General features: G+C 39.1%; 2 protein-coding genes across 4 annotated transcripts in view; both read right to left on the minus strand.

Annotated features, from left to right (window-relative positions):
- npdc1b (neural proliferation, differentiation and control, 1b) overlaps positions 1-11615 on the minus strand; it is a 29073-nt gene extending 17458 nt beyond the window's left edge. Inside the window, exon 1 of one of the 2 annotated variants that reach the window (XM_040156347.1) lies at positions 11191-11615. In XM_040156347.1, the coding sequence (XP_040012281.1) occupies positions 11191-11260 (70 nt within the window). In that variant the 5' untranslated portion in view covers positions 11261-11615. The remainder of the gene's footprint in view (positions 1-11190) is intronic. The other variant, XM_040156348.1, reaches the window with a different exon arrangement.
- Positions 11616-13254: 1639 nt separating this feature from the next.
- niban2b (niban apoptosis regulator 2b) overlaps positions 13255-26104 on the minus strand; it is a 46538-nt gene continuing 33688 nt past the window's right edge. For both annotated transcript variants that reach the window (XM_040154909.1, XM_040154908.1), the window contains 7 exons: positions 25852-26014; positions 24617-24804; positions 24198-24353; positions 21765-21878; positions 19516-19623; positions 17723-17834; positions 13255-15126 (listed from right to left, as the gene is read on the minus strand). In XM_040154909.1, coding sequence (XP_040010843.1) covers positions 14255-15126; positions 17723-17834; positions 19516-19623; positions 21765-21878; positions 24198-24353; positions 24617-24804; positions 25852-26014 — 1713 coding nt within the window. In that variant the 3' untranslated portion in view covers positions 13255-14254. The remainder of the gene's footprint in view (positions 15127-17722; positions 17835-19515; positions 19624-21764; positions 21879-24197; positions 24354-24616; positions 24805-25851; positions 26015-26104) is intronic.

Consider the following 26104-nt stretch of genomic DNA (forward strand, 5'->3'; position numbering starts at 1 on the left):
TGACATCAAAATTTCCCCCCATTCTGTTGTTTGACATGACCATTAACTGTAGCTCCTGACCTGTATCTGCAGGATTTTATGCATTGCTCTATTGCCACATGTTGGCTGATCGGATATTTGCCTGAATAATCAGGTGTACAGGTGTTCCTAATAAAGTGCTCTGTGAGTGTACATCATACATTATAATCTTCTCATCCTTGTTACATCACTTTAATACTTTGATGTATACAGTTAATTAAATCACAAAAGATTTCTTTGAAGAGAAGATATCAATTTTAAAGGGTGAAGGGATTAAAGGGGTTAATTGGATTTATCCTCCATTACACCCCTACAACACTCTCACTGAGAAGTCGAGCATTGCTGTATATTCTCCCCCACAGAAAGTATCTATTGCACTTGTTGTTTCAGTGTGATACTGCATCCTTTTAACCAAGAAAACAATTCTCATAGTGTTTTCTTGGTTGACAGAAGCCATCTGAGCACAACACCAGTCGGAAGAGCAAAATACAGCTGGACTCATCATCCTGCAGACCCTCTGGAAGTGCTCCAGATGTCACGGGGGAAATAATTAGACCCAACTATCAATATTAACCCCTTCGGCTTCCTTGTTAGAATCGCTCCTGTCTCTGCTACTGGAACCTGGACACTGGTTGCCATGACGACTTCCATGGCAACTGAGGAGGTGTGACATCATCAAGGGGTGAGTCACTGCATGAATTCACAAGTCAAGGATGGAAGGATTGTCTGAGGCTGGTGTATTGAGTAGAAAAAGGCAAGGATGACAAATGCATGTAAAAGATGGCTATTATTAATATGTTCCTTTCAGACTGTCAATGCTAACTGCAATTCTAAATACTGAAAACAGGTAAAGTGCAAATTTCTATGTAATTTCAGAAGACTTTAACTCTTCGCTGCAGCATAATATGCTACCCAAGCAACATTTCATTTGCAGAGTGCAAAGCTCCCCATCATACACAGATATTGACAGACTAATTTTTTAGAGTTTGACATATTTTCAAAAAAAGCACATACATTTTTGCATTTTCTTTTTAAGACTTACTACTACTTACTTAATACACTAATGTGGGTGCACCTGTTTATGTGATGGTCCTTGCTGCACTATCAGTAACGCCATGGCTGAAGCAGCTATCAAACTGTACCCCTCATACATATACACAATGGCCTAACCTTGGAGACTACAACAGCAGCGGCTAATCTATGCAAAGCTTTACAACTGGATGGTGGAGAGCAGAATGCACTGGGATAACCTGCTCCCGTTTCTCTCAGCTCTCCGACCCTGTGGGTCTGAGATGAAGTGCATCTGACTGCACTCAGTCAGTTCAGTTCCACAACCAAATTCAAAGACAAGAAAGAGCTGAAACATATAGATGTCTAAAGACTTAGAAAACAGCTCAGTGAGCATAATGAAAGAATACTTTGCATCCATTTACTGCAGACGTGGAAGTACCGACCTGAACTCAACATTTAAGAAATTGAAATAGAAGGGAGTAACATTTGCAAATATCTCCACCATGAGAAAACACTAATATAATTTGGGTGAAAAGAAGGTATGTTGATACTAGTTTTGATACAATAATCAATATAATTTCACTTTAACTTCATTATTCAGTCTGACATGTTCACATAGGAACAAATCTAGTGCAAGCACTTAAATAACCTAAATAGACGATTTTGTACTGTTTTGTGTTGCAAATACAACCTACATAACAGAACACCCTGTACTGTAAAACTCTCCAATGAATTCATCACTCTTTCAGCTGCACTGCTTTGAATACTTCCACATTCAGATAAAACTGTCGGTAACGTAGCTTTATCTAGGCTATTTTGAAAAAGGTTGTAAAGTACATCGGAGCATGTATTATTAGGCTTATATCACTAGAACACTAGTGACATTATCACACTGTCAAATACACTTTCTTCTAAAGTCACAGTTTCCTAGCAAACTCTTATCCTGTGTTTGGTCAGAGAAGATGAAACGTTCATTCTCTCTTTTTTCTCTGACTTAATCCCAAGTGAGTTAGATGAATTACCCTGATTAAACTGAATTACATCTCCTTGAAGGCTTTAGATAGGGTTTCGCAGATCAAAGCTTTTTACGACCAATACTGTTGCACATATTCCATGTCTCAACTCATATTTGACCTCTTCCATTTGGCCTGTAAGGAATGGTGGTTTATAAACATCCAATACATTTACATTAACATTAAAAAAGAATATTGGAATGATACATCAGTCTAAACTGAAATTTAAACATCTTCACAGGATATTATTTTTTAAAAGGTTTCTTTCTAGAGCCTAAAGCTGCACTAGTCGATATGTTTATGTTAACAATGGATCAAATGTACAATATGAAAGTTGCCACCTTCAACATTAGGGAGGAGCCTCCACGCTCTTAGGTCTGTACTGTACTTTCTGTTAGAAAACCAGCAATCTAGGCTAACTACTTTCCACTAAAACAGTAGAAATTAGTTGAATTAGCTTGCTAACATTATCAATAACTCCCGCTGGATGTTACGCTTCATTCATGTTATTTCATAACTTGCTGAGTCATTTCAGTTCCTGCACACTCAGTGCTTTGGTCCTGTCCCGTCTACCATCCCGCTCTGATTGGCTTGACTGTTTTTCCAACTGGTGGAAAGAGCCATCAGTGATCATAAAACCAGATATATCTGAATCACTGAATAAATTCTGTTAGAATTGTATTATTTTTTTTTTTTGAAATTCAGACCAGAAAAGAACACTTTCTTTTTTTTCAGATTTGTTCTCTTTTTGTCTGTTTGGCCATTACAAGCTTATTTTTTTCTGATGCCCTTCAGCAAGGTGAAAAATCTCCAACCTGTGACATTAAGACTGTTGGCTGGGTTGAAAGGGGTCTGCGTCACCTTAAGAAAATGTCTCTGCCTTCCACTAGGTCAGGATGAGACAAAGAGAGATGCAAATATTGTACAAGAAATTCAAATAACACAGCTCTCTATTCCTGATTCACATTTTGTGAAATTCAGTAGCTGCATCCATCAATGGCTTCAAGTTGAGGTTCAAAAGAAGTGATCTTAAAATAGATGGCTGCAAGTAAATTCAAATGCTGAAATAGAAAGCCTTACTGAAGCTTCTGTCAAACCACTCTGATCATTACAGGAACGTATCTGAGTTACTCTTCATCTTTTCAAATAACAGGCCACTGAATGTCAGTGGATGGTTATGATGAAATGTATTTTAATGAATCATCCTAGTTACAGTACTCTGCCAGCTACTTAACCTTTTAAGTGTTTAAACATTACAATGCCTAATTTCAAACCTGTCTTGTTGCAGTGCTCCAGACAAACCAATCTGTGTGGGGTCACCTGAATACAAATGTATCATCCAGAGCTTTTCCTATTTCTCTGCTGTGCTGTGGTGAAGTGACATTCAGCAGAAGTGGACCAGCTCCCATCAGTAAGTGGCTGTGACATTAACTGAGATGAAAATGCCAGGTAGTGGGCATGCTGTGTGTTCTCACGGCCTTGACACTGACACAGCTGATCCCCCAACAGAGGCAATTGCAGAGATCCAGTGGTGTCGCATGGTGGGTGGTTGTGAGGCCCTGACCGTTGACCTGACTACACATAATTCATGGCGTATTGCACATGGCATAATTTCATACAAATGCAGTTTAAAGGGCTATACATTTAAAACATTAAAACAAAAGGGTAATGAAAACCATGAATGACAAGAATAAAATGAATTTCTTTCCAGCTTACAAACATGTGTGCACACTGTACGATAGAGCTGAATACCACGTATTGAGATTTCAGTTTTTCCTGGGAATTCTCACCCCAATCTGTTCCCATTTTGGGGAAAAATACGGTACTCACAGAATTCTGGGGCTTTTCGCACGTGTGTGCTTCTGTGTCTGTGTGAGAGTGCGCTTGCATACTGAAATACAGTATGCATGTACCGAGATAAAGTGGCCGTCTGTAAACCTCATTAGCACCTCCACACAGGTGGCGTGCATATCATCCAACTACAATTATAACAGGATTTTTCTCCTGTAGTGCTCTCCAGTTTTGCACCAAATAACACATAAAAATGGCTACACATAAAAAAATTTCATTTCCTGCTACTGTTCGCATTATTAACCTCACATCAGCACTTTAAAGATTGTCACATGCTCCATTATAACCACTTGGACATAAAACTGGTAAGAGTTGGTATTGTGTCTGTTCCCCAAATCAAAGACATTGTAGTGTTGTTGTTTTTTTTGTTTTTCTACTAAAAGGATACATTATATATTAGAACCTCTTGTACTGTAAACACAAGGCTAGCTGAATCTCCTGGCAAGCGACCATCACCACCACCCGTTCCTGAAAAGAAACCACGTTCGGTGGCAAAGAAAATTTACATATAGAACCTTTTATGTTTATTTGTGCCATTTCAAATTCCAAGCAACCCCAGCATTAACACCACCAGAGACACTGTCATACATTGCTTGATGGAGGACATAAAAGAAGCACCAGATCAACTCTGGAGAGAGCATGATGTAAGTTAATGCCACTTTGAAAAAAATGAAGGACGTTCTCTTTTTCCTCTCCTTAACTCACCTGACATGGCATGTGGATGTCAGACCCAGGAATACACAAGTCCCTTTATAGAGACTAATCCAGGCAAATACATAGAAGTAAACAAGCAATCATTACTGTGGTAGAATGTGAGGTATTTTGTGTCCATGAGAATCTGTAGGTCTTTTTAGGTTAAAATATAGTAAAAAATATGACTGCCATAGTCACAATGTATAGTCATAATATCAACGAAACAATGAATATATGTGATGTTTATATCTAACAACATATCTGTTTGTTTCAGTAGGCTGAGGAAGGGAGTTTTTCACAGCACCACGCAGTACACACTATCAAAATCTACACGATTTAGCCTATCCCAAAAAGGAAAAGCCCATATTTGGAGTCTTCCAGAAACTTTTCTCAGATCTGGATTGTTCAAGGCTGTCTCCATAAGTACACAACCTTAAGCTTGTTTAAGATAATGGACCCTTGCTGGATGGCAGAGACTTGTTACTGATTGTTCACAATGTTGCATAATGCTTGGATTTAATAACTTACATTTTCATTTGGCCAATCATGTAAAACAACAGATTTACATGATTGCAAATAAAACTATTTTTACACTCCTAGTATACATGCAGTATAAAAACCCTTTCAATCCCTGACATTTTTCCACCATCCGCTTTCTCTTTCAATTACGAATAGATTTAAATTCCTTTGATACCAATTAAAATGTATTTTAGGCTTGCCTGTATCAATTGTGGCCGGACATTTAGTAAATCTACATACATTTTAGCCTAATGTTTAGTAATTCTAAAGCCAATTTTAGCCACATATTTAGTAAATCTAAAGAAATTTTCACTGCCAAATAAATTTGGATTTATTACATATATAAATTAGATTAATTTTTACTGATATTTCATGTCAATTTGTTGCCATAATATTGTAAGTAACCACTGTTCACATTTTTTTTTGGATAGACATATGTCCCTATGTTGTCCAAACTAGATGGACATATGGACGGACATATGGACAGACAGACGGACAGCCTGGCACTGACAGCCATGTTCTGTGAGTTCAGACCAGCATTGGGATTATTGTCAGTCACAGGCTTATAGCTGATCTCTCGGGGCGAGAGAGGATCACAGCTAAAAGAGAGAGAGATAGTCACACTGTTCAGCAGAGGTGTGCTGATAACACTGATCCACCCCCCAGGTGCATACTAAGCAGTGTGTGAAGTTCAGAGCAGCTGTTGTGTAGAACTCCAGGCTTTACTGTGTATCAACCTCCTGTTTTATTAGAGGAAATGTTCTCCATGGGAAATACACTTCATTCGCTTTCCTCCCAAGAGTGAGATGAGGAAATGGATATCGATCTCCTGCCTGTGTTTTAAGCACAGAGCAGGAGGCAGGATGTGGTTAACCTAGCTTAGCATAAACATTGGGAGCAGCAGGAAAAAGCTAGCCTGGCTCTGTCAAAGTTTCAGAAAACCTCCCAACACCTCTAAAGCTCCCTAATGAGCAAGTTGTATCCTTTTTATATCCGCACCCAAACAATAATTGTGGTCTTAGGGATTGGTGGTTCTGGAACTATTTTTTGAAAAACAACAGCATATCCCTCTGCCCAGCAGTTCTGTGTAGTGTCTCCAGCTGTATGAGCACAGGTTTTTATCTCTGTACAGCCACTATGGTGCCAAACCTGGCAACCACACAGATGCATGGCTATTGGTTGCTAAGAAATAGTTCTAGTATGCAACTCCCCCCTAAAGTGATGTTTTTACATTTCTGTTTGTCTACGAATTAAAGAAACAAGATACATATGTTAATTAATGAGCTCTTGAGATGTTGGAAGGTATATTTTTAAACTTTGGAGAACACAAGACTAGCTGTTTCCTCCTGCTTCCAGTCTTTATGCTAACTTAGGCCAGAGGTTTTCAAACTGTGAGTTGCACCAAAGTCCTTATGGGCAAGTCTTGCCACTCGGCAGCCATCTTGGCAACGCAGCCGGGCATTTATTTCAGTCTAACAAGACCAGACCCCTATCTAAATGAATGGAGAGAGAGCCGTAATTTCACTTTCAATGGTCACCGGGACATAAAACCTGCATGTATAGAATCACCGGTAAAATCTGGTAAATACTGCTTAAAAAGTTTGGTGACTTTGCCCCAAATTAAGGCTTAAACACTTGAAAATTTTTAAAAAGCTGGTTCCTTTGACAAGTGTTCAAGACTCATCTTAGAGACTGTCCTGATGGTAAGTATAGCCATTACATGATGAAAAATATAGACACAATATCCTTCACAGGCCACCTGTTGATTGTGGGTACCTCATTAGAGTTAGCCAGATTATTTTTGGAACTATTTCTTGTAAAAATATTCACGCAACATGCGCTGATGTTGGTACAGGACCACTGTCCAAACAGAGAGGGTTGCCACAGAATTATTAAAAAACAGTGAGCCAAACCATTGCACCTGGTGACATGTTCTTTCATTAGAACACCCATACTTTAGTGTAAATTGACTCGATCCCACCTACACCAAATACTAACAACCTGCTGCTGCCCCAAATACTCACAAGGGGACCAGATGTGGATTAATCCAGTGCTGAAAATAGTCTATAACAAATGCACAATTTCCTGCTGTCTGGGTAACATTTATTTAAAAACTACAGTGACCAACTGTTTTAAGAAATGACTGAGCCTTTTAAAACATAAAACTATATATTTGTGAGGTGTTTTTTAGGAACCGATGGACTTGGGGCTGAGAGACACAAAGGTCAGAAAGAACTGAGAGATGTACTAACACATTGTTGGTTTGGGTTATTTCATACAATTTGTTGACCTAAGGAAAATATAGAATAATACTAGTCCAAAATATTTTTAAAAATACGTTAACGACAATACAGTAAAAGAGGACGTGCAGTTTAACTGTCAGAAAATGTACTGTAGTTTGCTATGGTACCTGGTCGCGTCACTAGATGTTGCCTCTTACTGTTCAATGAGATTGAGTTGCATGTGTTTGGTGACCGCCTGTAAAGGCGGCACAAATTACAATATAAATGCACCTTTGTGCCATCCAAGGAAGAAATAAGTGGCTGTGTGGCTTTCTTGGCTCACTGTGGCAGTCGTGTAGATGAACACTGCAGCATAAAGCTGTGAAAATTCCTCTGAGTTCTCGTCAACAGTAAATCTGCATCACATTGCAAAGCAAAAGTCTGAAAGATAAGGTTTTCTGAATGAAATATTCACAGCTTCGGCACATAAAAGTAGCCCGACCTTTCTACTGCAGGTTCAGAGCACATACATAAATCTCATACTAGTTGACAGGGTTTCAGTTAGGCTCCTATGAATCTGTCCTCAAATACCTCTGCTTTTAAAAGACCAAAACAACCTAATGGTTGCTAGACCAAGAGGCTTGGAAATCACTGCAATAAATGAACGAGCACCGGACAGCTGTTGGAATTCTTACATACATCGAATCGAACAGCTGAACAGCATAGCGATTCAGTAACATTCTAAATCTTGGCTGACAGCCAGATGAAAAGAATTCTCCAAGGTGAATGTGATGCATCATGATAAGAGCAGAACTTGCACTAAGTAAGAAGACAGGACACCGCAGATGATCAGCTGTCAGGGAGACGGATCACCATAAGACACTGCAACAGGTGCGTGACTCTGGCTCACTGTCCTGAGGACTGAGTCACACTGGTGGGAAATCTCACGTCTGACCGATATCAGTGGATCAGACCGGCCTTTTATTCAATATCATATATCATCTGGGAGTTTTTTCTATCTCTGGACGTTTCTGTCTGACCACTGATACAGTAAAACTTGCTATGTTCTTTTTTAAAATTAACTCTTTGGTAAGTTCTCCTGCAAAGTAAATCTCAATTTATCGATTAAATAAATCCATATGATGGCAGGTAATATATATATTAATATATATTCTAAACCATACCTATATTTGTACAACCTTTATTTATAGAAAATATCTTTTATTACATTGTTTTTCATTGGTTTATTAGATTTTATCTTTGATTTTACAACACAATTTCCTGTCATGAATCAAAAATGTTGCATTTCATATTTAAAAAAAAATTGAAATGCCCTTCGTTGTGTACAGTCTTTTACATCTTGACTTGTGAATTAGGTTCAATAATAAAATTTAAAGAGACTATGATAAGCTTAAAGGTTCATTTTTGACCATGGAAACAGCAGTATGTTTTTTAGTCTGGCTCTGTTTATATGTGGTATTATTGTGTGTAATTTCACATGGGATGGGAGGTTGTATTTCAGCTTTGCCTGTCAGTTAATAATCTGGATGCGTCACCCTGTATTGAAGAATGTGACAATCCTTGTTTCAGTGGAGAGTTGTGTCACGTGATGGTCTTCGTGCTGTGGTGGGACCTCCAGAGAGTACACTCACTTCGCTTTGTTGTAGAGACAACAAAAGAAGCGAAGGCGTGTTTAAATCACGATGTGATGTTCTAGTGCTGCTGTTTACAAGCTGACTGAAATTATGAAGGGGTTTGTGTGGACGTCACAGTAAACTGTGTGATGTTAAATGGTCCTCCAGGTCAGTGACAGAGAGCTCTTGTGCTCTGACAGCAGGAATGTGTTTCTGAGGACAACCAGACCACAGCCAACACCTCTGCTATGGTAAGTAAGGCTATGACACCACCAGCATGTCCACTGACACACCCTGAAAACATCTTGTTCCATCCAATTCTCTGGCAATGAATCATCCATTTCCCACCTCACTCCCTAATGTGATTTTTCTATTGTACTCTCTCGCAGGCCAGACGAAGCAACTCACGTACGACTGGGTGGAAAAGCCCCGAGCCAACGTGGCACCAATCTGCGCATATGACTGGTCACGACTGCACTAACAGACAAGCAATACAGCCTCAGATTTAAAAGCATGTCTAAAAGCATTTAAAAATCACCAGTAAATTCCTAGATGTCTTTAGGACTCAAATATCTCTAAACAACTGACTGTAGCATTCTGCCTTTTAATATTTCTGTCCTCTATAATACTTATAGTCTTATTGGCTGTGATATAAACATTAGGGCAAACACTATTAGCCTACAGCTTTAAAGACATTCACAAAATTCAGCACAGAGAGGCCGGCAGCAGGGCTGAATGTAAATATAATACAGCTCATCCTGACATTATCAAGTCTCAGTCATCTTCAACTGTGTTTTATGATGTGCATTTTATCATTGAGTAAACGTGGCTATAAAACTAATAATGACTTCCATATAGATGAATCTAGAGCTGAAATGATTCACTGATTAGTCGATCAGCAGAAAATTATCAAACAAAACGAGCAACTTGTAGACATCACCTTGGGCTAATGAAAATTGTAATAGATATGTTTTAGTATTTAAACATTTTATACACTACTCAAATAATTGATTAATCGAGAAAATAATTGGCTGATTGATAACATTTTTTAAAAAGCTAAATTACAGTCTTAGATTAATCTGTCACTATAAGATAATTACATTGTCTGTATATTATCTGTATTGCTGGAGAGTCACCAATGGCCAGAACGAATAAATCTGATTTTGATTGTGTCAATTATTTTTCTGATCAAGTGATACGTTGTTTAGTCTATAACAGGTCATAAAGTACAGTAAGATTTCCCACAGTACAAAGTGCAATTTTAAAATGAGGTGTTTTTTTTTACGACCAACAGTTCAAAACCCAAAGATGTTTGTTTCTCATTTCACAGTGATATAAATCATTTGAGAAAATTGAACCAGAGAATGAGATCAAGTTGATGAAAAAACTCAATGGATGATTATCAATTGTTTTTTTTCTGTTGACCTATAATCAATTAATGGACTAATCCTTTCCGCACTCATTTTAAGACTGGAGGGTACCAATACACTAGATCTCAAAAATGAAGAAAAAAAAAAGCAAAAAGGCATCTCTCCTCATCTCAGTTCTTAACTGTAAGGGAACATGGATTACACAATATGCATTTTTTTATAGCCTCCATCCTTTGTTCAAAAATAATTACATAATTCTAGTAGGGCTGCAACTATTGATCTTTTTTTTTCTAAATTTCTGATTAGTATGCCAATTCTTTTCTCAATAAACTGATTAATTGTTTGGTCTGTTATAATGTCCAAAAACCCAAGATGAAGTCTTCACACTGCTCATTTGGACCAACAGTCCAAAACCCAAAGCAGCAAACCCTCACAACTGGTACTGCGTTTTTTGTTTGTTTGTTTTTTTCTTGAACAATCCTAAAGATTGTATCAATTATCATAATAATTTTCTGTTAACTGACTACTGATCTACTGCCCAATTATTTCAGCTCTGCGTCCTACAACAAATTTAGACACATCCTAATCACCTACGCAAAAAAATTAAACGATCCACTGAAATATTGTACAATTACAGAACTCAAAACAAGAGAGATAGCAAACATACAATCAGGCATGAAAAGGCCATCATACACTCACTGAGCTGAAGGAACAGACTACATTAGAATCACATCATCATAATTTCATCCGAGGAGTGGGTACCGTGCTTGTTACAAAGGATTAAATGGTCCTGGAGGCCCTTTGCAGCTTTACAACAACAGACCGTGGATGAATGACAGCAGGGAGCAGCAGGTCTTACCTGTCAAGCAGGTGCTCAGCGCCAAGAGGGCCGCAAACACCGCAGCTTGGCCGGGCAGCGGGGCCCACATCCTGGGCAGAGCTCCGACGATTGTCAGGGGACACGGAGACCGACCGAAGGAGGAGCAGGAGGAGCAGGAGGAAGAGGAGGAGGAGGAGGCGGCGGCGGCGGTGCAGGGTAGTCTGTGCTGATCATTCCCCCATCCCCTGGTGCTCAGGGAGGAGAAGACTCAGAAGAACGAAATAGAGAACGCCAACAATAAGAAAACCAAAGCAGTTGAGGAGGCGTTGCAGGAAGCAGCAAGGATCGTCCGGTGAGCTTGCCAAAGGGTGTCTGCTCCCCACCGCAGACCTGCTGCTCAGATGCGACCCGGTGTCTGACCGATCGCGGCTTCCTCTGCTGACCCGTAAAGAGAGGCAAGAAAGTTTGTGACGTCAACACGCTGCGCTCCCTCCGTGCTGCCTTCAGGTGCTGCCAAAGAGCAAAGACAGCCGCCTTTAAAGTGCAGGTTTCCCGTGGTAGTCTTGCCCTGGGTTTACGATACAGTTCAAAGGACTCTGTGGCCCCGACCACTGAGTAGGTTCAGAATTCGCAGTTGAGACCCTGGACATTGCATTCATTCGTTACTTTTAATGAGGTAATAGATCTAAACTGCTCCACCACTGCTGTATACGTTAGGCTATATTCATGTAATGCAGGGTGCCGTACAGCTGTTTCGATAAGTCTGCATCTTTCTGATCTGATTACATCTGACAGTCCATCAGTCAGATGAAGAACCAGTCCCCCACAAGTAGCAGTTTCTTTTCACTTTATTTTGAAATTAAAAAAAAAAAAAAAAAAAAAGTTCTAAATAACATACTGAAAACATCACATGCTATGACCAACTCCTCAAAGCGAGGGATATTACAGTAGGGTTGCAGTGCATAAACCCCTCATTACAAAGATGAATTCACATTTGAGAGTTCGGTGGTGTAAAAAACCATAGGGACTGGTTACAGAGAATGTGGAAAAAAGTGATATGGTCAGATGAGTCATCCTTCACCATATTCTCCAAAAGTGGGCGAGTGCATGTGTGGCTCACACCAAGAGAATTGTCCAGGCCTGGATGCTTGACCTCTTCAGTGAAGGGATCCGGTGGCTCTGTTATGCTGTAGGGGGCATTTTGCTGGCATGGTTTGGGTCCACTTGTCCCATTAGTGCGAAGGGTCACTGCAAATCAATATAAATTGTTCTGAGTGATCAGCTTTATCATATGAGGAAACATTTCTATCCTGATGCAAGTGGTCTCTTCCAGGATGACAATGGCGCCATCCATAGCACACCAGGGGTCACTGAATGGTAGGATGAGTATGAGAATGATGTGAATCATATGCTCTGGTCTTCACGGTCAGCAGATCTCAACCCAACTGAACACCTATGGGAAATTTTTGACTGACGTGTTAGGCAGCGCTCTGAACCATAATAACCATCAAAACATCAAATAAAGGAATATCTTTTGGAAGAATGGTGTTCCATCCCTCGAGTTCAGGAAACTTGTGGCAGTCCTACACCTTACTGAGACACTTTATGTTGGTTTTTCCTTTTTCACCTGTCTGTAAGTGGAATGCAGTAATTTTTATTAATAATGCATTTGACAAGTCAAAATATTTTGTGAGCAAGGCCAGAAATACCCAGGAAATCGATAAGGTGTTGTCAAGACGTTTCCTTGTGTTGAAAACCTGGATAGTTAGGGTGTACTGGTGATGTCTACTCAGTCAGTTTCAACCTAATTTTATGATTTAGTTTTATTTGGGGGAAAAAAAAAAAAAAAAAAAAAAATTCATATAACAGTCTAAACTTGTGCAACCCTAAAATGGCTTACAAACATGGAAGTCTTGATACCATGAATCTAATATATTCACATTCTGACTCCCACAGTCAACTACTCGAGATGAGTGAGCTGGCTCTCATTTCACAAACTGAGTAGTGTGTGTCTATGCATATTTGAGCAAAATGGGTTTTGTAAACAGTCATACACCTAATATCCCCTGAGTAGTAACAACAAAGACCATGAAGACAAAACGATCATATTTAATCGATAATGATTTATTATCAATAACAGTCATTTGTAAATGAATAAAATAAATCTAAAAGTAAAATGGTCAAAACAGAGGGGGGGTGCAAAATAATAAATAAAATAGGGTGGAGAGATCAGTGGAGGTACTGATGAAATGATATAAAATTATGTAAAAAGACAGATTGGTCATAGATGCATATATATACATAAGCTATCTTTGTTAAGGGATAAACTCATATAAAATAGTGTTACTTGCACCAAAACAAGAGAAACTGTCAAGTCTTGAGTTATGTCAGTGTGTAGAATCGAGACAGTTAATGAATTGTGATTGAAGTCTGAAGGGGGGAAAAAAAAAAAAAAAAAAAAAAAGTATTAGTATCTGTTGGCTAATTAGGTCTAATAATAACTAACGAGTATCCTGGATTTTTTTTGTCATTCTTGGTTCAGGATGCTCATCACCTTAGTGAGTTTCCAATAGACTGTACAGACTGTACTTACACCAACATATGTCATAAAAAACTCAGATAGTTTGATGTTACTAAAGGCCACACAGTAGTCAAACAAGATAGACTTCAGAGCTATATCAGTTTACATGTAGTTCAATAAAGGCATCTCAGCTCGGGCGTTCTTGCAACTTGTCATGTTTATAACCATTAGGGACTTGAGGTTGTCCACTGTGCTCACATTTATTCCAGGTGTAGAGAAAATAAAGTGTGGAACTTATGAGGACTGAAAGCTCAGACTTTTCTGAGGATTTTCTGTCAGATCCAAAAATTGTGAAAAATTACACACACACACACACACAAAAACATAATAAAAAGAAAAGACAACAGCAACTGAGCCCTGCTCAATGAAAATAATCAGCTGAGTGATTACATGCCTGAAACTCGTGCGGAAACTGAAAACTAATATGGTTTAAACAGCATGGAGCATCTTTTAATGTTTGTCAAAAAAAAGGGGGAAACAGGGCAGGTTTCACTTTAGGTCAAACAAGTGGAAATCATTTCATCACTGGTCTCCGGTCTCAGAGTCAGTGGTTTTCGCCTCAGCATCTGGTGCAACGGCAGTACTTGTCTCCTTCACCTCAAGGTGTTCCTCTGCAGATGGAGGGGCCAATGTGCAAGGGGCCACTGCTTCCTCCTCCGCCCCAGCCCCCGCCCCTGCCCCTTCACTGGTGGGAGACTGGAAACCGCTGTCGTCATGTGGAGGTGGGGGGAAGTCAGCTGTCATCTCCGGAGCAGACTCTTTAGCCCCAGATGGGATTTCCTTGGGAGGAGGTGGTGGGGGCAACGCCTCCTTTGACACCTCCTGGTTGGAGGGTGGTTGTTTGTCCAGCACCGGCTGGCTGTCCTCTCCCTTATCCTTCTCCTCTAAGGCTGAAGCACTTTCTATAGAAGATTCAACCTGCTCCTCTGGTCTGGCTTCCTCTTCCTTCAAGGCACAACCATTTGACAATCCTGGAGGGTTCTCTGAAGCTTTGGGACTTGCAGATCCATTTTGATCAGGAGAAGCTTTTCCATATACGTTCTCCTCGCCATCTCCATCCTTCTCCACCTCCTCCTCATCCTTCTCCGGGATGTCGTCATTGCTGGGCACCTCCATGTACGAGTCGTTGGGCAGGACCGGGGATTCTTCCACCTGGATCATGGACACAACCTGCTTCATCCTCCTCTTCTTCTGGGATTCCCCACCTTCACTATCACTGTAACCCTCAGCGTCCTCCCCTGCCCTGTCAACATCCTCCTGGGCTCCTCCGTGCTCCCTGGCCCAGTCGATGGAGGGGTTTTCTCCCAGTAGTTGCAGGCTGGGGTCGCTGTTGCTGAGGACAATGCTGTCCCTGTACAGGTTGTGTCTCCTCTGGACCGCCGCCTCCTTCACAGCTATAGGCAGAGACAAGAGGTTAAGGTATGCTTCATCATGATGAGTCATTGAGAAAAAAATATGAGTTCTAAAGTAACAGTGTAACATTTTAAAGTTTAAAACTATGACTGATTCTTAGATTCTAGATTTGTGATTCTCCTGTCTTCAGTGGTCTTGTAATTCCAGAAAAAACCTTGGAAAGAAGCTTATTTTCTGATTTCCTAGGATGTTTCCTTGAAAAGGCTATATTATCAGGTATTCATTTTAAGTAAAATATAGACAGTTTTGAATTGGTACACTTTAATTTCAATTACTGCTTGAATAATCTAGAGTCAGGTGAACATGCATAAATGTATAATGTGTCTTCATGTCCTTATAAATTACAGGAAGCCTACAGAAACCACGATAAATCATATCACAAATTCATTTAGACCAGCGTTTAAATGGATCTCAGATTTTTCCAGTCATAAATATTTCAACAACTGCTTATAAAAGCTATAAAATACTGCAACTAAAGTATGTACAAACTATATATAATTTCCTGGTTCTTTCCTGAAAACTCAAATAAAAACCCTTGTACCTGTTGTGTATAGTGTTTCTGACTACTGGTTCTAGTTACCAAAATGAATTTAGTAATTTAGTACCAAATTACATAGTTCTTTTCAGCAGATATACAGAGACAATATTACTCATAAAATTAGGCATTGTCCAATTACATTACAGGGAACAAGTGGACAAAGAAAATAGTTCATTTTGTCTCTTAAATATAATAGCATTGGGCCATTTCAACTTGTTTTAATGCTTCAAGGATTTGCTTTAATCTAACAATGTGTCCAATTTTGAACACTTGAATCTCTGAAATATTTTATGCTGCATTGAAATTGCATCAAGGCTTAAGCAGAAGATAACAAAACAAAACAAACTATTTAAGCCATTTGTTGAGACTGAAATATTTTGGAGAAAATGTAATGTATTATTATTTGAATATGTAAAAATAGTAACTAAAAAGAAAACAAGTAACCCAATTTGAAACCATATGGGGAGAAGTACTATGAGCTACGAGTACAAAAAAATCTACGACTTTGAACTGGTTATTTAAATTGTTAAGAAGTAGAAGAGGAGGATGAAGAGCCCAAAATGTATGTAACAATGAGACCAGAAACCATATTATTTCATCAAACAGTTTAAGTTTTAGTTGGCTGAGGACAAAAGATGGGTGTTAAAGATGCAGATTAACTGTAGATGATGATTTGTGTTTGATTTATGTTTGGTTATTTTTTTGTTTTATGGCCACCGATTAACTTTATTAAGATATAAAGGTTAATCTCATTGGTTTTGTTTTAAGCCGAGAGTGGCTGTGGTTACAATTATTTTGTTAATACCATTATCTTGAGATCACAAGTTAGCTGGGAAAATAAAGGTAGTTTCCTTGACATAACAGGATAAATATCTCATTATTATTTTATTTATCATATTACAGTATTATTTATAACAACAGTGCATGGAGACATGGTGATTTGGACTTTGAAAATGTTAATTCAATGTGAGCAACACCTGTAAAGCAATAGGCCTTGGGCAATTGGACTGTGTGGGTGTCTCCAACCACACATACTATTCCCATTATTGTGGGTCATGTAGGTGCAGTAGCACAAAGTGCAAAAGGGCTGGTTGAAAGTGAATGTACAGTAGATCAAAGAGATTTAAACACTTAATTGGAACACTGATAATATAAGAAACTAATGAAAAATATTTCGGTAAAGGATCTGCATTTGGATTAATCAGATACTTTTTCAGTCTTAATTCTACTGTATCTCATGTTGTAAATTGTCAGATCCTATTGCAAAATGTGATACAACAGTGTTCGTACCATAGCGCAGATGAATAACACATGAACCGCTGAAAAACTGCAAAAAGACTCAGAAAGGTGGTCATAATAAATGGTATTAATGAACCCCAGTAATCAGATGTCTTCTGCATAAACTGGCAGAATTCCAAGTTATAACAGACCCGTCCCATGCGTGTAGAGTTGTGTGTGGTTATTTTGTAGCAGCCGGGCATCATTAGCAGGTGGTTTTATGAAGGTAATCATAGTGACAGCCATTCCCAATGGCACCACGCAGTGATTTCTCCCGTGCAGGATGCCTTTATCAACACGTGTCCTGCTGTCTTCAGATGCTGCAGGGATTTAATCAACTGAGGGAGAAGCTTTTCATACAGTAGAGCATATGACGCTCCGACGTTCCTGCTTTAACCACATAACAAGTTTGATGCTGAGTTAAATGCATCTACAGGTTAACATTATTTTCTTATTTCTGTGCATTTGCTGCAAGTACTTAGTTTGTTTTCATTGATAAAAACCACCAAAAGGTGCCGGTTATCATGACATAGAAATATATAATTAGTTTTGTATGTCTAGTATATGTATTCATTTTTTATGTTTAGGACCGACTTTTTGTCTTGTCAAGAATTTGTTTATTTATGGGGAGGTGTATGGGGCCAAAATGTAACAATTTTGGTAATTATTAAAAAAAATATACAAATACTTTAAAAAAATGTATATAATGAAGTATGTGAGTGTAGAAACAGACAGGGTGAATGACACTGTAGAAGACTGACCCATCATGATGTCCTTCATGACCGATTGCAGCACCACCTCCTCAAAGATGTTCTCCACAAGGATGAAACGGGAAAAGTCCTCAAAGATCAGCTCCTGGAAGCGCGGCAGCTCCTGGCCGTCAACAACAACATTTAAAATCTTTCGACATCCAAATGTCACCTTTTTTTAAACATCTGTCTAAACGTCCTCATTGCTTTTCAGGATTTCGCTTGTCTTACTCAGTACATCACAGTCATCCTCATATACACTTCCTTCCATCTGTTGGGCAAGCAGTATTCCTACATGGTGTTACATCACCTTCATCTACAGCTAGATGAAAAAGACGGTTGGTACAGTTTTACACCACAGCCCGACCGATACATTGGTGGCTGATTTTTTCCTCAGATTTAAGCAAATTGCAGATAACTTGATACAGGCGTTTATTATGGCTGATAAGTTAAAAGAAATGAAAGTACTGGACAGCCAAAGGTATTGTAGGTGCTTGAGGTATTTTAATACCAGAGTCGCTGTTGCATAGTCTGTCCGCTAGAGAGCACTGTGGCTCCACTGTTGGTATCCCACTACTTCCTGTGAGCATCACAGCTCAGCTGCAGAAAAGAAGGTGTCTGTGAACATATATCTTCACTGTTAACGTACTTAATTTCAGGTGTAATACATCACGTGAATGATAATAAAGCCCTCATTTCTCCTTTGTATAACCTAAATAAGCAGGGCAGCAGCCGTGTCAGCCATGCCTGGCTCTGCTGCAGTAAGTCACAGTGGTCCTCCCCTGAACTCATCAGCAAAGTAGCTGAGTGGTGAAAGTTATAGCCTGTTGACAAACTTGATTTTATGTTTTTTTTTTTTTTTTGGTGAAACACGCAATAAGATGCTTTCAGCGAGTAAATCAACAACAATCCTGTCATTTTCTCTCTTGTCAGTACAGCTCTGACAGCTGCTATCAAACACAGGCTCGCAGGTTACCTGTTGCTAAACTAGTTAGCCACAAAGCTAGCTAAAGTCATGGCCTGTCAGTGGAAGACAGCTAATAAGCTGAAAACATGAAGCGTTACGGTCACTCTGCCTAAATGACATGATGGTAAATATTTCCGAGACTCACATGTAAGTACAGCTACAGTCGGTGCATTGGAAACCCATTCGATCTTCACCGAACATATACCGCTAGTTTGGCTCGAGAGTGTAAGGTTGAAACAGCGCCACTAACCCCCTTAACTAATGTCTGACAATCACATCACAACAGCTTGCTAGAACTAGAACTGGATTCAGAGACCCCCCCCCAGTGACTAAGTGTAAGGGATTAAAAATCTGTGTTTATGTGTTTATGTTGTGTGTTCCTGATGGTTCGTCAAATATCAAAATCGACATCAGTCTTAGAAATCGTGGCTCAGTAGGCATCTATTTCAAATTTCACAAGTGCACGTAATACATACACATCATTGCCAATACATTTGAGATATTTTCCCCATGACTTTCAAAGGATGGAGCACATAAAAGAACTAGATTGGTGCTCAGTACAGCTTACGACTGTGCCAAGGCCAATGTCAAACAACATACACCAGACTTCAGAGAAAAAAAAAAAATCATATTCATAGTAAATGATCTGAATCATGCCCCATCCCTCCACCAAGTTTGGTGCAAATATTTCCATTAGTTTTTGTGTAATCCTGCTAACAAAAAAAAAAAAAAACCACACACACACACACGGATGATCACATAACCTCCTTGGCGGAGGTAATGAATATATTTCCACTAATCTTCTAGGTGTTTGGCGACAAAGTGCTCTGGTACTCACTGAGGCACAGGAAGGGCTGAGCTGCTTCAACATGTAGGGGATGAAGATCTGGAGGAGGGCCTCGCGGAAGAAACGCTTCCTCACTGTGCTGCTGTCATAGTCAAATTTCTGAACAGAAGAAAAAAAAAACAAAAAAAACAAGGAAACCAAGAAAAAGCATTATTAAGACACACATTGGATTATTTGAGATAGAATTTTTCAATCAGTGAACTGCTTTCTTCCAAAAATAAATTTAAAAGGCTACTGCATTAATTATCTCACAACCCCTAAAATTTATTTTGTTACCCTTTGGAAGGGCCTGACCCCTAGGTTGTAAACCATTGAACTAAACAACCAAACTGTATTAAATTTGGTCCACCTCACCCAGCTACAATGGTAAAATGCTAAATGTGTATTGATGCATCCGTATGAACAATCTAATAGTTGGAGCTGAATTAGAGAAGTTAGACCTTTTCTTGCCTTTCAAAGTCTTAATGCAACAAATGAAAGGTGGCAAATCAGCAGGTGCAGCAGAGAAGAAGCTGCTGGTGTCGCTGGAGGGCAGAGCTCCTTGTCTAGAGAGGAGACGCTCTCTGCTGCTCTCGGCCCACAGTCTACATACATGTTCTAATTGTTTACAGCATCGGACTGACAAATGAAGTTTTGACTTAGTTTGAACTATGTGTACCAAGAACAAGCTTAAGATCCTTTTGACTCTTTTGATTACTTTATTTTCTCTGGGACTTACCTGCATGTGCACACAGTATCTGTGACATATACCATTAATGTCATACTCGTGTTTCTTATCCAGTTCTAGTCACGTGTTCTATCTAAAGAACTGGTGCTGAGGTTGAGGAACACGCACAGTTTTTAAGGCTCATCTAATTCCATTATAGTTGTATAAGGAGGCCTTAAAGTCATGACAGCAGCATGCTGAGTTATTGATGTTCATTACTTAGTTTATAAAATTATTCTATCTTGTTATCTGTCCATTTTTACCACTGTCTTATATTGTCTGTCATTTCTCTGTGGTCCTCAGCAGCTCCATAGAGAGGATCGCATTTCAGTGACTTCCCTCCTGTGGCTGAGTCTCCCAACAACATGCACCACTCTGAGATGCTGCAGTATCTGCGCCTCTACGCTCAGGCCTTCAAAGAGCTGCAACACGTACACTTCCAGTTATCTATACTAGTATATTTAGCAAATTCATTTAGATTCATTTTAAAAAGAACACGTTAAAAAACGTAAATTAACACAATGGATTTACTGATCTGGCCACATTTTAAGTGAATGGCTTATGATCAATGAAAAAAGACATGTATTTGGGATAAAGTCTGAAGGAGTGGAAATAAAACAATTTTAATTTCTGTTGCCACCTTTAGATATTTGTATTCAATGCTTTACTCAAAGTGTAATGGTTTTCAGTTAAAATATCTTCATTTGGGGGTTTTCCGAGCAAACATTCATATATATAAAGCAGAGTATATATATTTCAGCCACCCCTTAAAGTCTCCATGCCAGCCTCTTTCCACCCCATGAATATTTCTCTAGCTCCTCCCCTGGATTTGAGTACTACTTCTGCTTCTTTACTATACAGTATATCATAAAATGAAATATCACTCCCTCTTTCACTCATCCACTACTGTCTATATAACAAACACTCAATACGTTTTCTCTATAGTGAGCAGTAAATTGAGACTGTGGACGCTTATTAGTCATCATTTTGCGTCATCACTGACAGGTGTAGAGTCGCAAAACTTTAATTTTCACTTCTATAAAATGTGTAGCACTTTATGTTGCTACGATTTAAGCAGAGAGTAGAGAACATGCCATGGACACCATTTTCTTTGTTCCTTTTTGGACATTTTTTGAGGGAACTCTTTACAGTATTGATTTACGCAGAATTCAGACACTCAAATAAAATGGTGGAGAGTAAAATTAGTGCAAATGTATAACAAATAAGGAGTGAGTTCAGACAGCCAGAGTGTTAACAATATAGTATATATAAATTACACAAGTGTGAATAATAAAATGAATAATAGCTTGATTCCATTTAGTTGCTCCAGTTTCAGGGTCCTGGTATTGTTTATGCTGGCTCAGTGTCAGACTGTCATTATTTACTTGAAAATTGAACAGAACAGAGCCATTGTTAATGTTATTAGTAACACCTGTGCTTTTCCTACGATGACAAGTCATGGGCTGTAGTCAGGAGTTTTTTGGTTTAGGATTAAAGTGATGATCTACTAGCCTGGTCTGTTTTTGTGTGTTACCTTAATGACTCTGTCCTGGCAGCGCTGGATGGTTTTACAGAGCTCCTCTGTACCCTGAGACTCCAGACTCTGGTGAAGGATCTGCTCAAATGTGTACACTGCATCGTCCATTTGCTGTGGACACACACACACACACATAAAGAGAGAGAGGCCAATGTGTTACATTACAGAGACTGCATTAAAAATATCAGTAAGTTTCATCATATTAATAATAATATTATCATTGATATTTTGATAATTGATAAAAAACTTTTTTGCATAGATTTGTTTTTTAGCGTTAACATGGTCTGAAAAGTTTGCAAGCAATAATATAATTTGTAGTTGAAACTTTGTAACGTGTAATTTTGGACTAACTGCCTGTTGCACTGTATCTCGTTATGTCTGGTGACACAAATATCCCCTATTCAAACTTCCAATTTGTTCTATGTTCTCCCGAGTTACTGAACTGTACCACCATTAGAGGGCATCCACGTTTCTACAGTTCTACTGTGTCCGCAGCTGACAGCACAAACTGAACCTTGTCCAATCCTTCCACAAACTGAGAGCGAAAGGAAGCTAGAGATCAGCAAACTGACTCAGAAATAAACGAAATTACTGTATCTCAAACCTCTTAAAATTCTCCTGTTCTAAGATACACTAACTTGCATGTTAAACAGTTTCTGAAAACCTGTACTGACTGGTATTGGACTCATCATTATACCATACATGTAAGCATGTCTATGTTAGCATCAGAACACAAGGCTGGGACCATGTTGTACTAAGTTCAAATAGGGACAGCTTTTGTAGTATCATCGAGGGTTTTGTACTTCAATAATAACTACATGATTCCCTGTGGCAACAAAACTCAAATATAGACCTCATTATTACCTCATTCTTATCTAAGTCCTAAACATCAAGGACATTGTGCGAATAGTGTTCAGAAAAATGGAAATTTGAACATCTACAATTCCATGAAATCTCCATCTGCTGATGAAAATTGTGTGAAGAATTTGTAGGGCTTCAGGAAGGCTCGACGGCTTGAGTATTTGTAGTTTCTAAACAGTGCTTGAACTCTGATTGACCTTGAGTTAAAGTGTAGATCCCCCCCACCCCTGGCCCCGAGCCCCACTGAGGAGGTAAGGATAAGTGATTTCTCTATGGGGGGTGCTGAATGCCAGAATGCTTGCCTCTTGGATTTCTTTCCAGAGACTGAGTTCCATGTGCGCAAGTCTGGACACATGGAAGATTAATACAATTATTGCAAGGCCCTGGCCTTTATATTAGAAGAATTATGGGTTTAAAAAACAAACAAAACAAAACAAAAATAACAGTTGCTGTGGTTGTTTACACATGCAAACAACATTTTATGTCATCATTTGCATTTTCAGAATTTAAATGTTAAATATGCCAGATGATAATTTAGCGTCATTCCAATATGAAACCCTAATTCGTTTTTTTAACCTGAATAAAGAGATATTTTTTGATACTGAAGAGTCTTATTCTACACTGTCTCAACACGCTGCTTTTTACTTAAATCTTAAAAACAAATAAAATTAAATAACGTTTAAAATAAAAAAAATAAAAAAAACATACTGTAAGCCTATCTCAAGCTAAAGTTTTTAGAAAACAGTTTCAAAGTCTTGTCTGGGCTAAATTACAAAAAAAGGACTTTAATGGCTCTGATGGTATCTGTCCAAGCAGATAGTTTTGGTTCTATTTGTAAAGGATTGTCAGAGACACTTCTCAGAGATTTCTGCATTGACCCCAAAAAGTAGTTCCACTGAAAACTGTTGAGTGAAAAATAAACTTGACTAAATGAGAGATGAAAAGTTCTAAGAATAGACATGTCTGGCAATGAATAGTTACTGTGACTGTACTACTACAAACCAGATAGTGTTTAGACCTCCAGCTGAAACAGACAAGACCTCTCATATGTTGGAGGACTGCAATCAGAACAGTGGGGACACACACACCAACTTTGGCCTGAGGCCTGCTTCTGACACCAATTCATTCACATTTCAAGCTTTTCTTTTCAGATTGATGCAAAATCAAACTCAATACCTCGTTTGTATTACTGGTAAGGCTTTGAACCCTCTATTATCCAGGCATAATAGCCACTCTGAATTCTGCATCAACTGACAATGCATCGACATTCAACTGCTAGTTTATAACCCGTACGACTGTCTTGACTGGTCATGCTTCTCGACCTGTTCAATTTGCATTTGTGGCGATGTCATCATGTTCCCAGATCTGACCAATTAACTTGATGAGTGCAATGTTATTGTAATGGATAGAAATAATGAACAAAACTATGAAAATAAGAGGGGTATTATTTAAAACTGGAAGCTGTAACTGTGGATCAACACAGTGTACAATTAAAACTCATACCGTATGCTAGACTAAACCCAGTCGTAAAGCAAAGTGACATAGGTAGTTGCAGTTTTTGAGTTTCACCTCTCTCATGAGGATCTGGGCCCTCTGGACAAAAACTGAGGGGCTGGAGACATCAAACCTCTGCTGCAGACCCTCTAGACTCAGGTGCTCCACCTTCTCGTAGCAGCTGTGCATCTTCACAGGGTGGAAGGCCAGCATGGAGATCTTTTCCATATGCTGAGGGGGAGGAGGGAGGGAGGGATGGGGGAGAAGTTGATTTGTACATAAACCATTCTGTTTCACAAACCATACTCGTTTACTGAAATTGTTGTATTTTGATAGTTACACAGACTTAACATTACTGATGATGTTGATGCTTATACAAGTTCATGCATGTAATATTTTTGGTCTTGAAAGATCTAATCACCTGCATATCAATCATGTTGCCCTCACAGAAAAAACTAGGAGCTTATCCTTAACCTCCTCCTCTACCTCCTCACCTGTGCCACAGTCTCCTTTGTACCCTCATTGAGGGTGTTCTTGCACATGTCCACCAGCTCTCTGAAGAACACATCGCGGACCTCAGAGAAGCCTCGGCTGGTTGGCTCCATCAGGGCATCCAGGATGGAGCTGATGTAGGGCTGGATGCTCACCTTCAACAGTTTCTCGGCTTTGGGGAGAACAACAGCTGTGGGGGAATGAAGAACACAAGAGAGGGGAGATGGAGGTTTACATATTGGGTCTTGGTTTCAAACAAACCTCTTTTTCAGTGGTGAGCGCTTTTGAAAATGCTAATAATTAAAGCAATCACTTTTGAAGGAAGAAAGAGTGTATACAATATTGTACAAATGAAAAGTTAAATATATAAGCAGAAAGGGGGGTTTGCAGTGATTACAGTAGATTGACATTGTAGTACAACTGACATTACTGGGTCAGTTTGCTGACTTGATGACTCAGCTTGTTCTATTCTTACATGACATTTTAGCATTTTCTATTATCTTGTAGTGGCCAGTTGTGATCACAGTGCTGCTGGCTCAGCAAAAGTTTCATAGGCTCACTTTAGGGTGTTGTGGGTGTTACTGGCATTAACAAATACACACAGTAGCCGATAGTAGCCACATTATATATGTAGTAATCTTGGTCTTGATTGAAAGACACAATAGAATTTCTCTGAGTTAGTTTAGACCATAATATTAAAAAACAAAAAATGCTATATCAGATATTTTTATATAGTTTGAAATCACACTTCTATTTCATATGGTACTGTGTTTCATTTGGTGGCTTATTCCTCCCTTGGCTTTAAAGTTACTTATATTGCATTCCAGTTCTTTTTCAAGTCCTTGTTAATTTAAGGATGTGCAAGCAGTGTGCAACAACCTGAACAGCAACATGAGCGCTGTCTGGCAAGTATTGAAGGAAACTCTTATGTTCATGTAATCAATATTTGGTCTGATATGTATTTAATAAAGCATATTACTTATAGTTAGATAGAAATAGTACACTCCTCTGACCCCTTAAACAACTCCTGCCAGCACACAACAGCAGACCAATCAGTCTGTAATCACTCTGGTGGCACACTTCAGACTCCATATGTTTCATTTAGCAGTAAAGAATCATTTAATTCAAAACATCACACAGAGCCTAAAAAGGCACAAAAAGAAGGATCAATAAAAAAGGCCTGGAAATGTGTCCTCACAATTTTTCAGCAGGTAAAAATGGCCACTCTCTCACTAACCCCTTATCTTGTTGGTGACGTGCTCCTTGGATGTGATGATCTGGTCCATGTCTGTTCGTATGGAGGCCTCCAGAGAGGAGCGGGCCGCCTCACACTTCTGCAAGACTGCCTCATACTGGGTCTGGCACTGCCCCTGCACCAGGCTGTATACAGCATCACTGATCTAATCACACAGCAAACACACATTTTAAGGCAGAGCCTCCTGTTCTTTTCAGCTGCTCAATTTTAGAGAACCAAACTTACACCAGTACAG

This window comes from Xiphias gladius, chromosome 19 (assembly GCF_016859285.1).
Source record: "Xiphias gladius isolate SHS-SW01 ecotype Sanya breed wild chromosome 19, ASM1685928v1, whole genome shotgun sequence".
In the NCBI taxonomy this organism is placed as follows: domain Eukaryota; kingdom Metazoa; phylum Chordata; class Actinopteri; order Istiophoriformes; family Xiphiidae; genus Xiphias; species Xiphias gladius.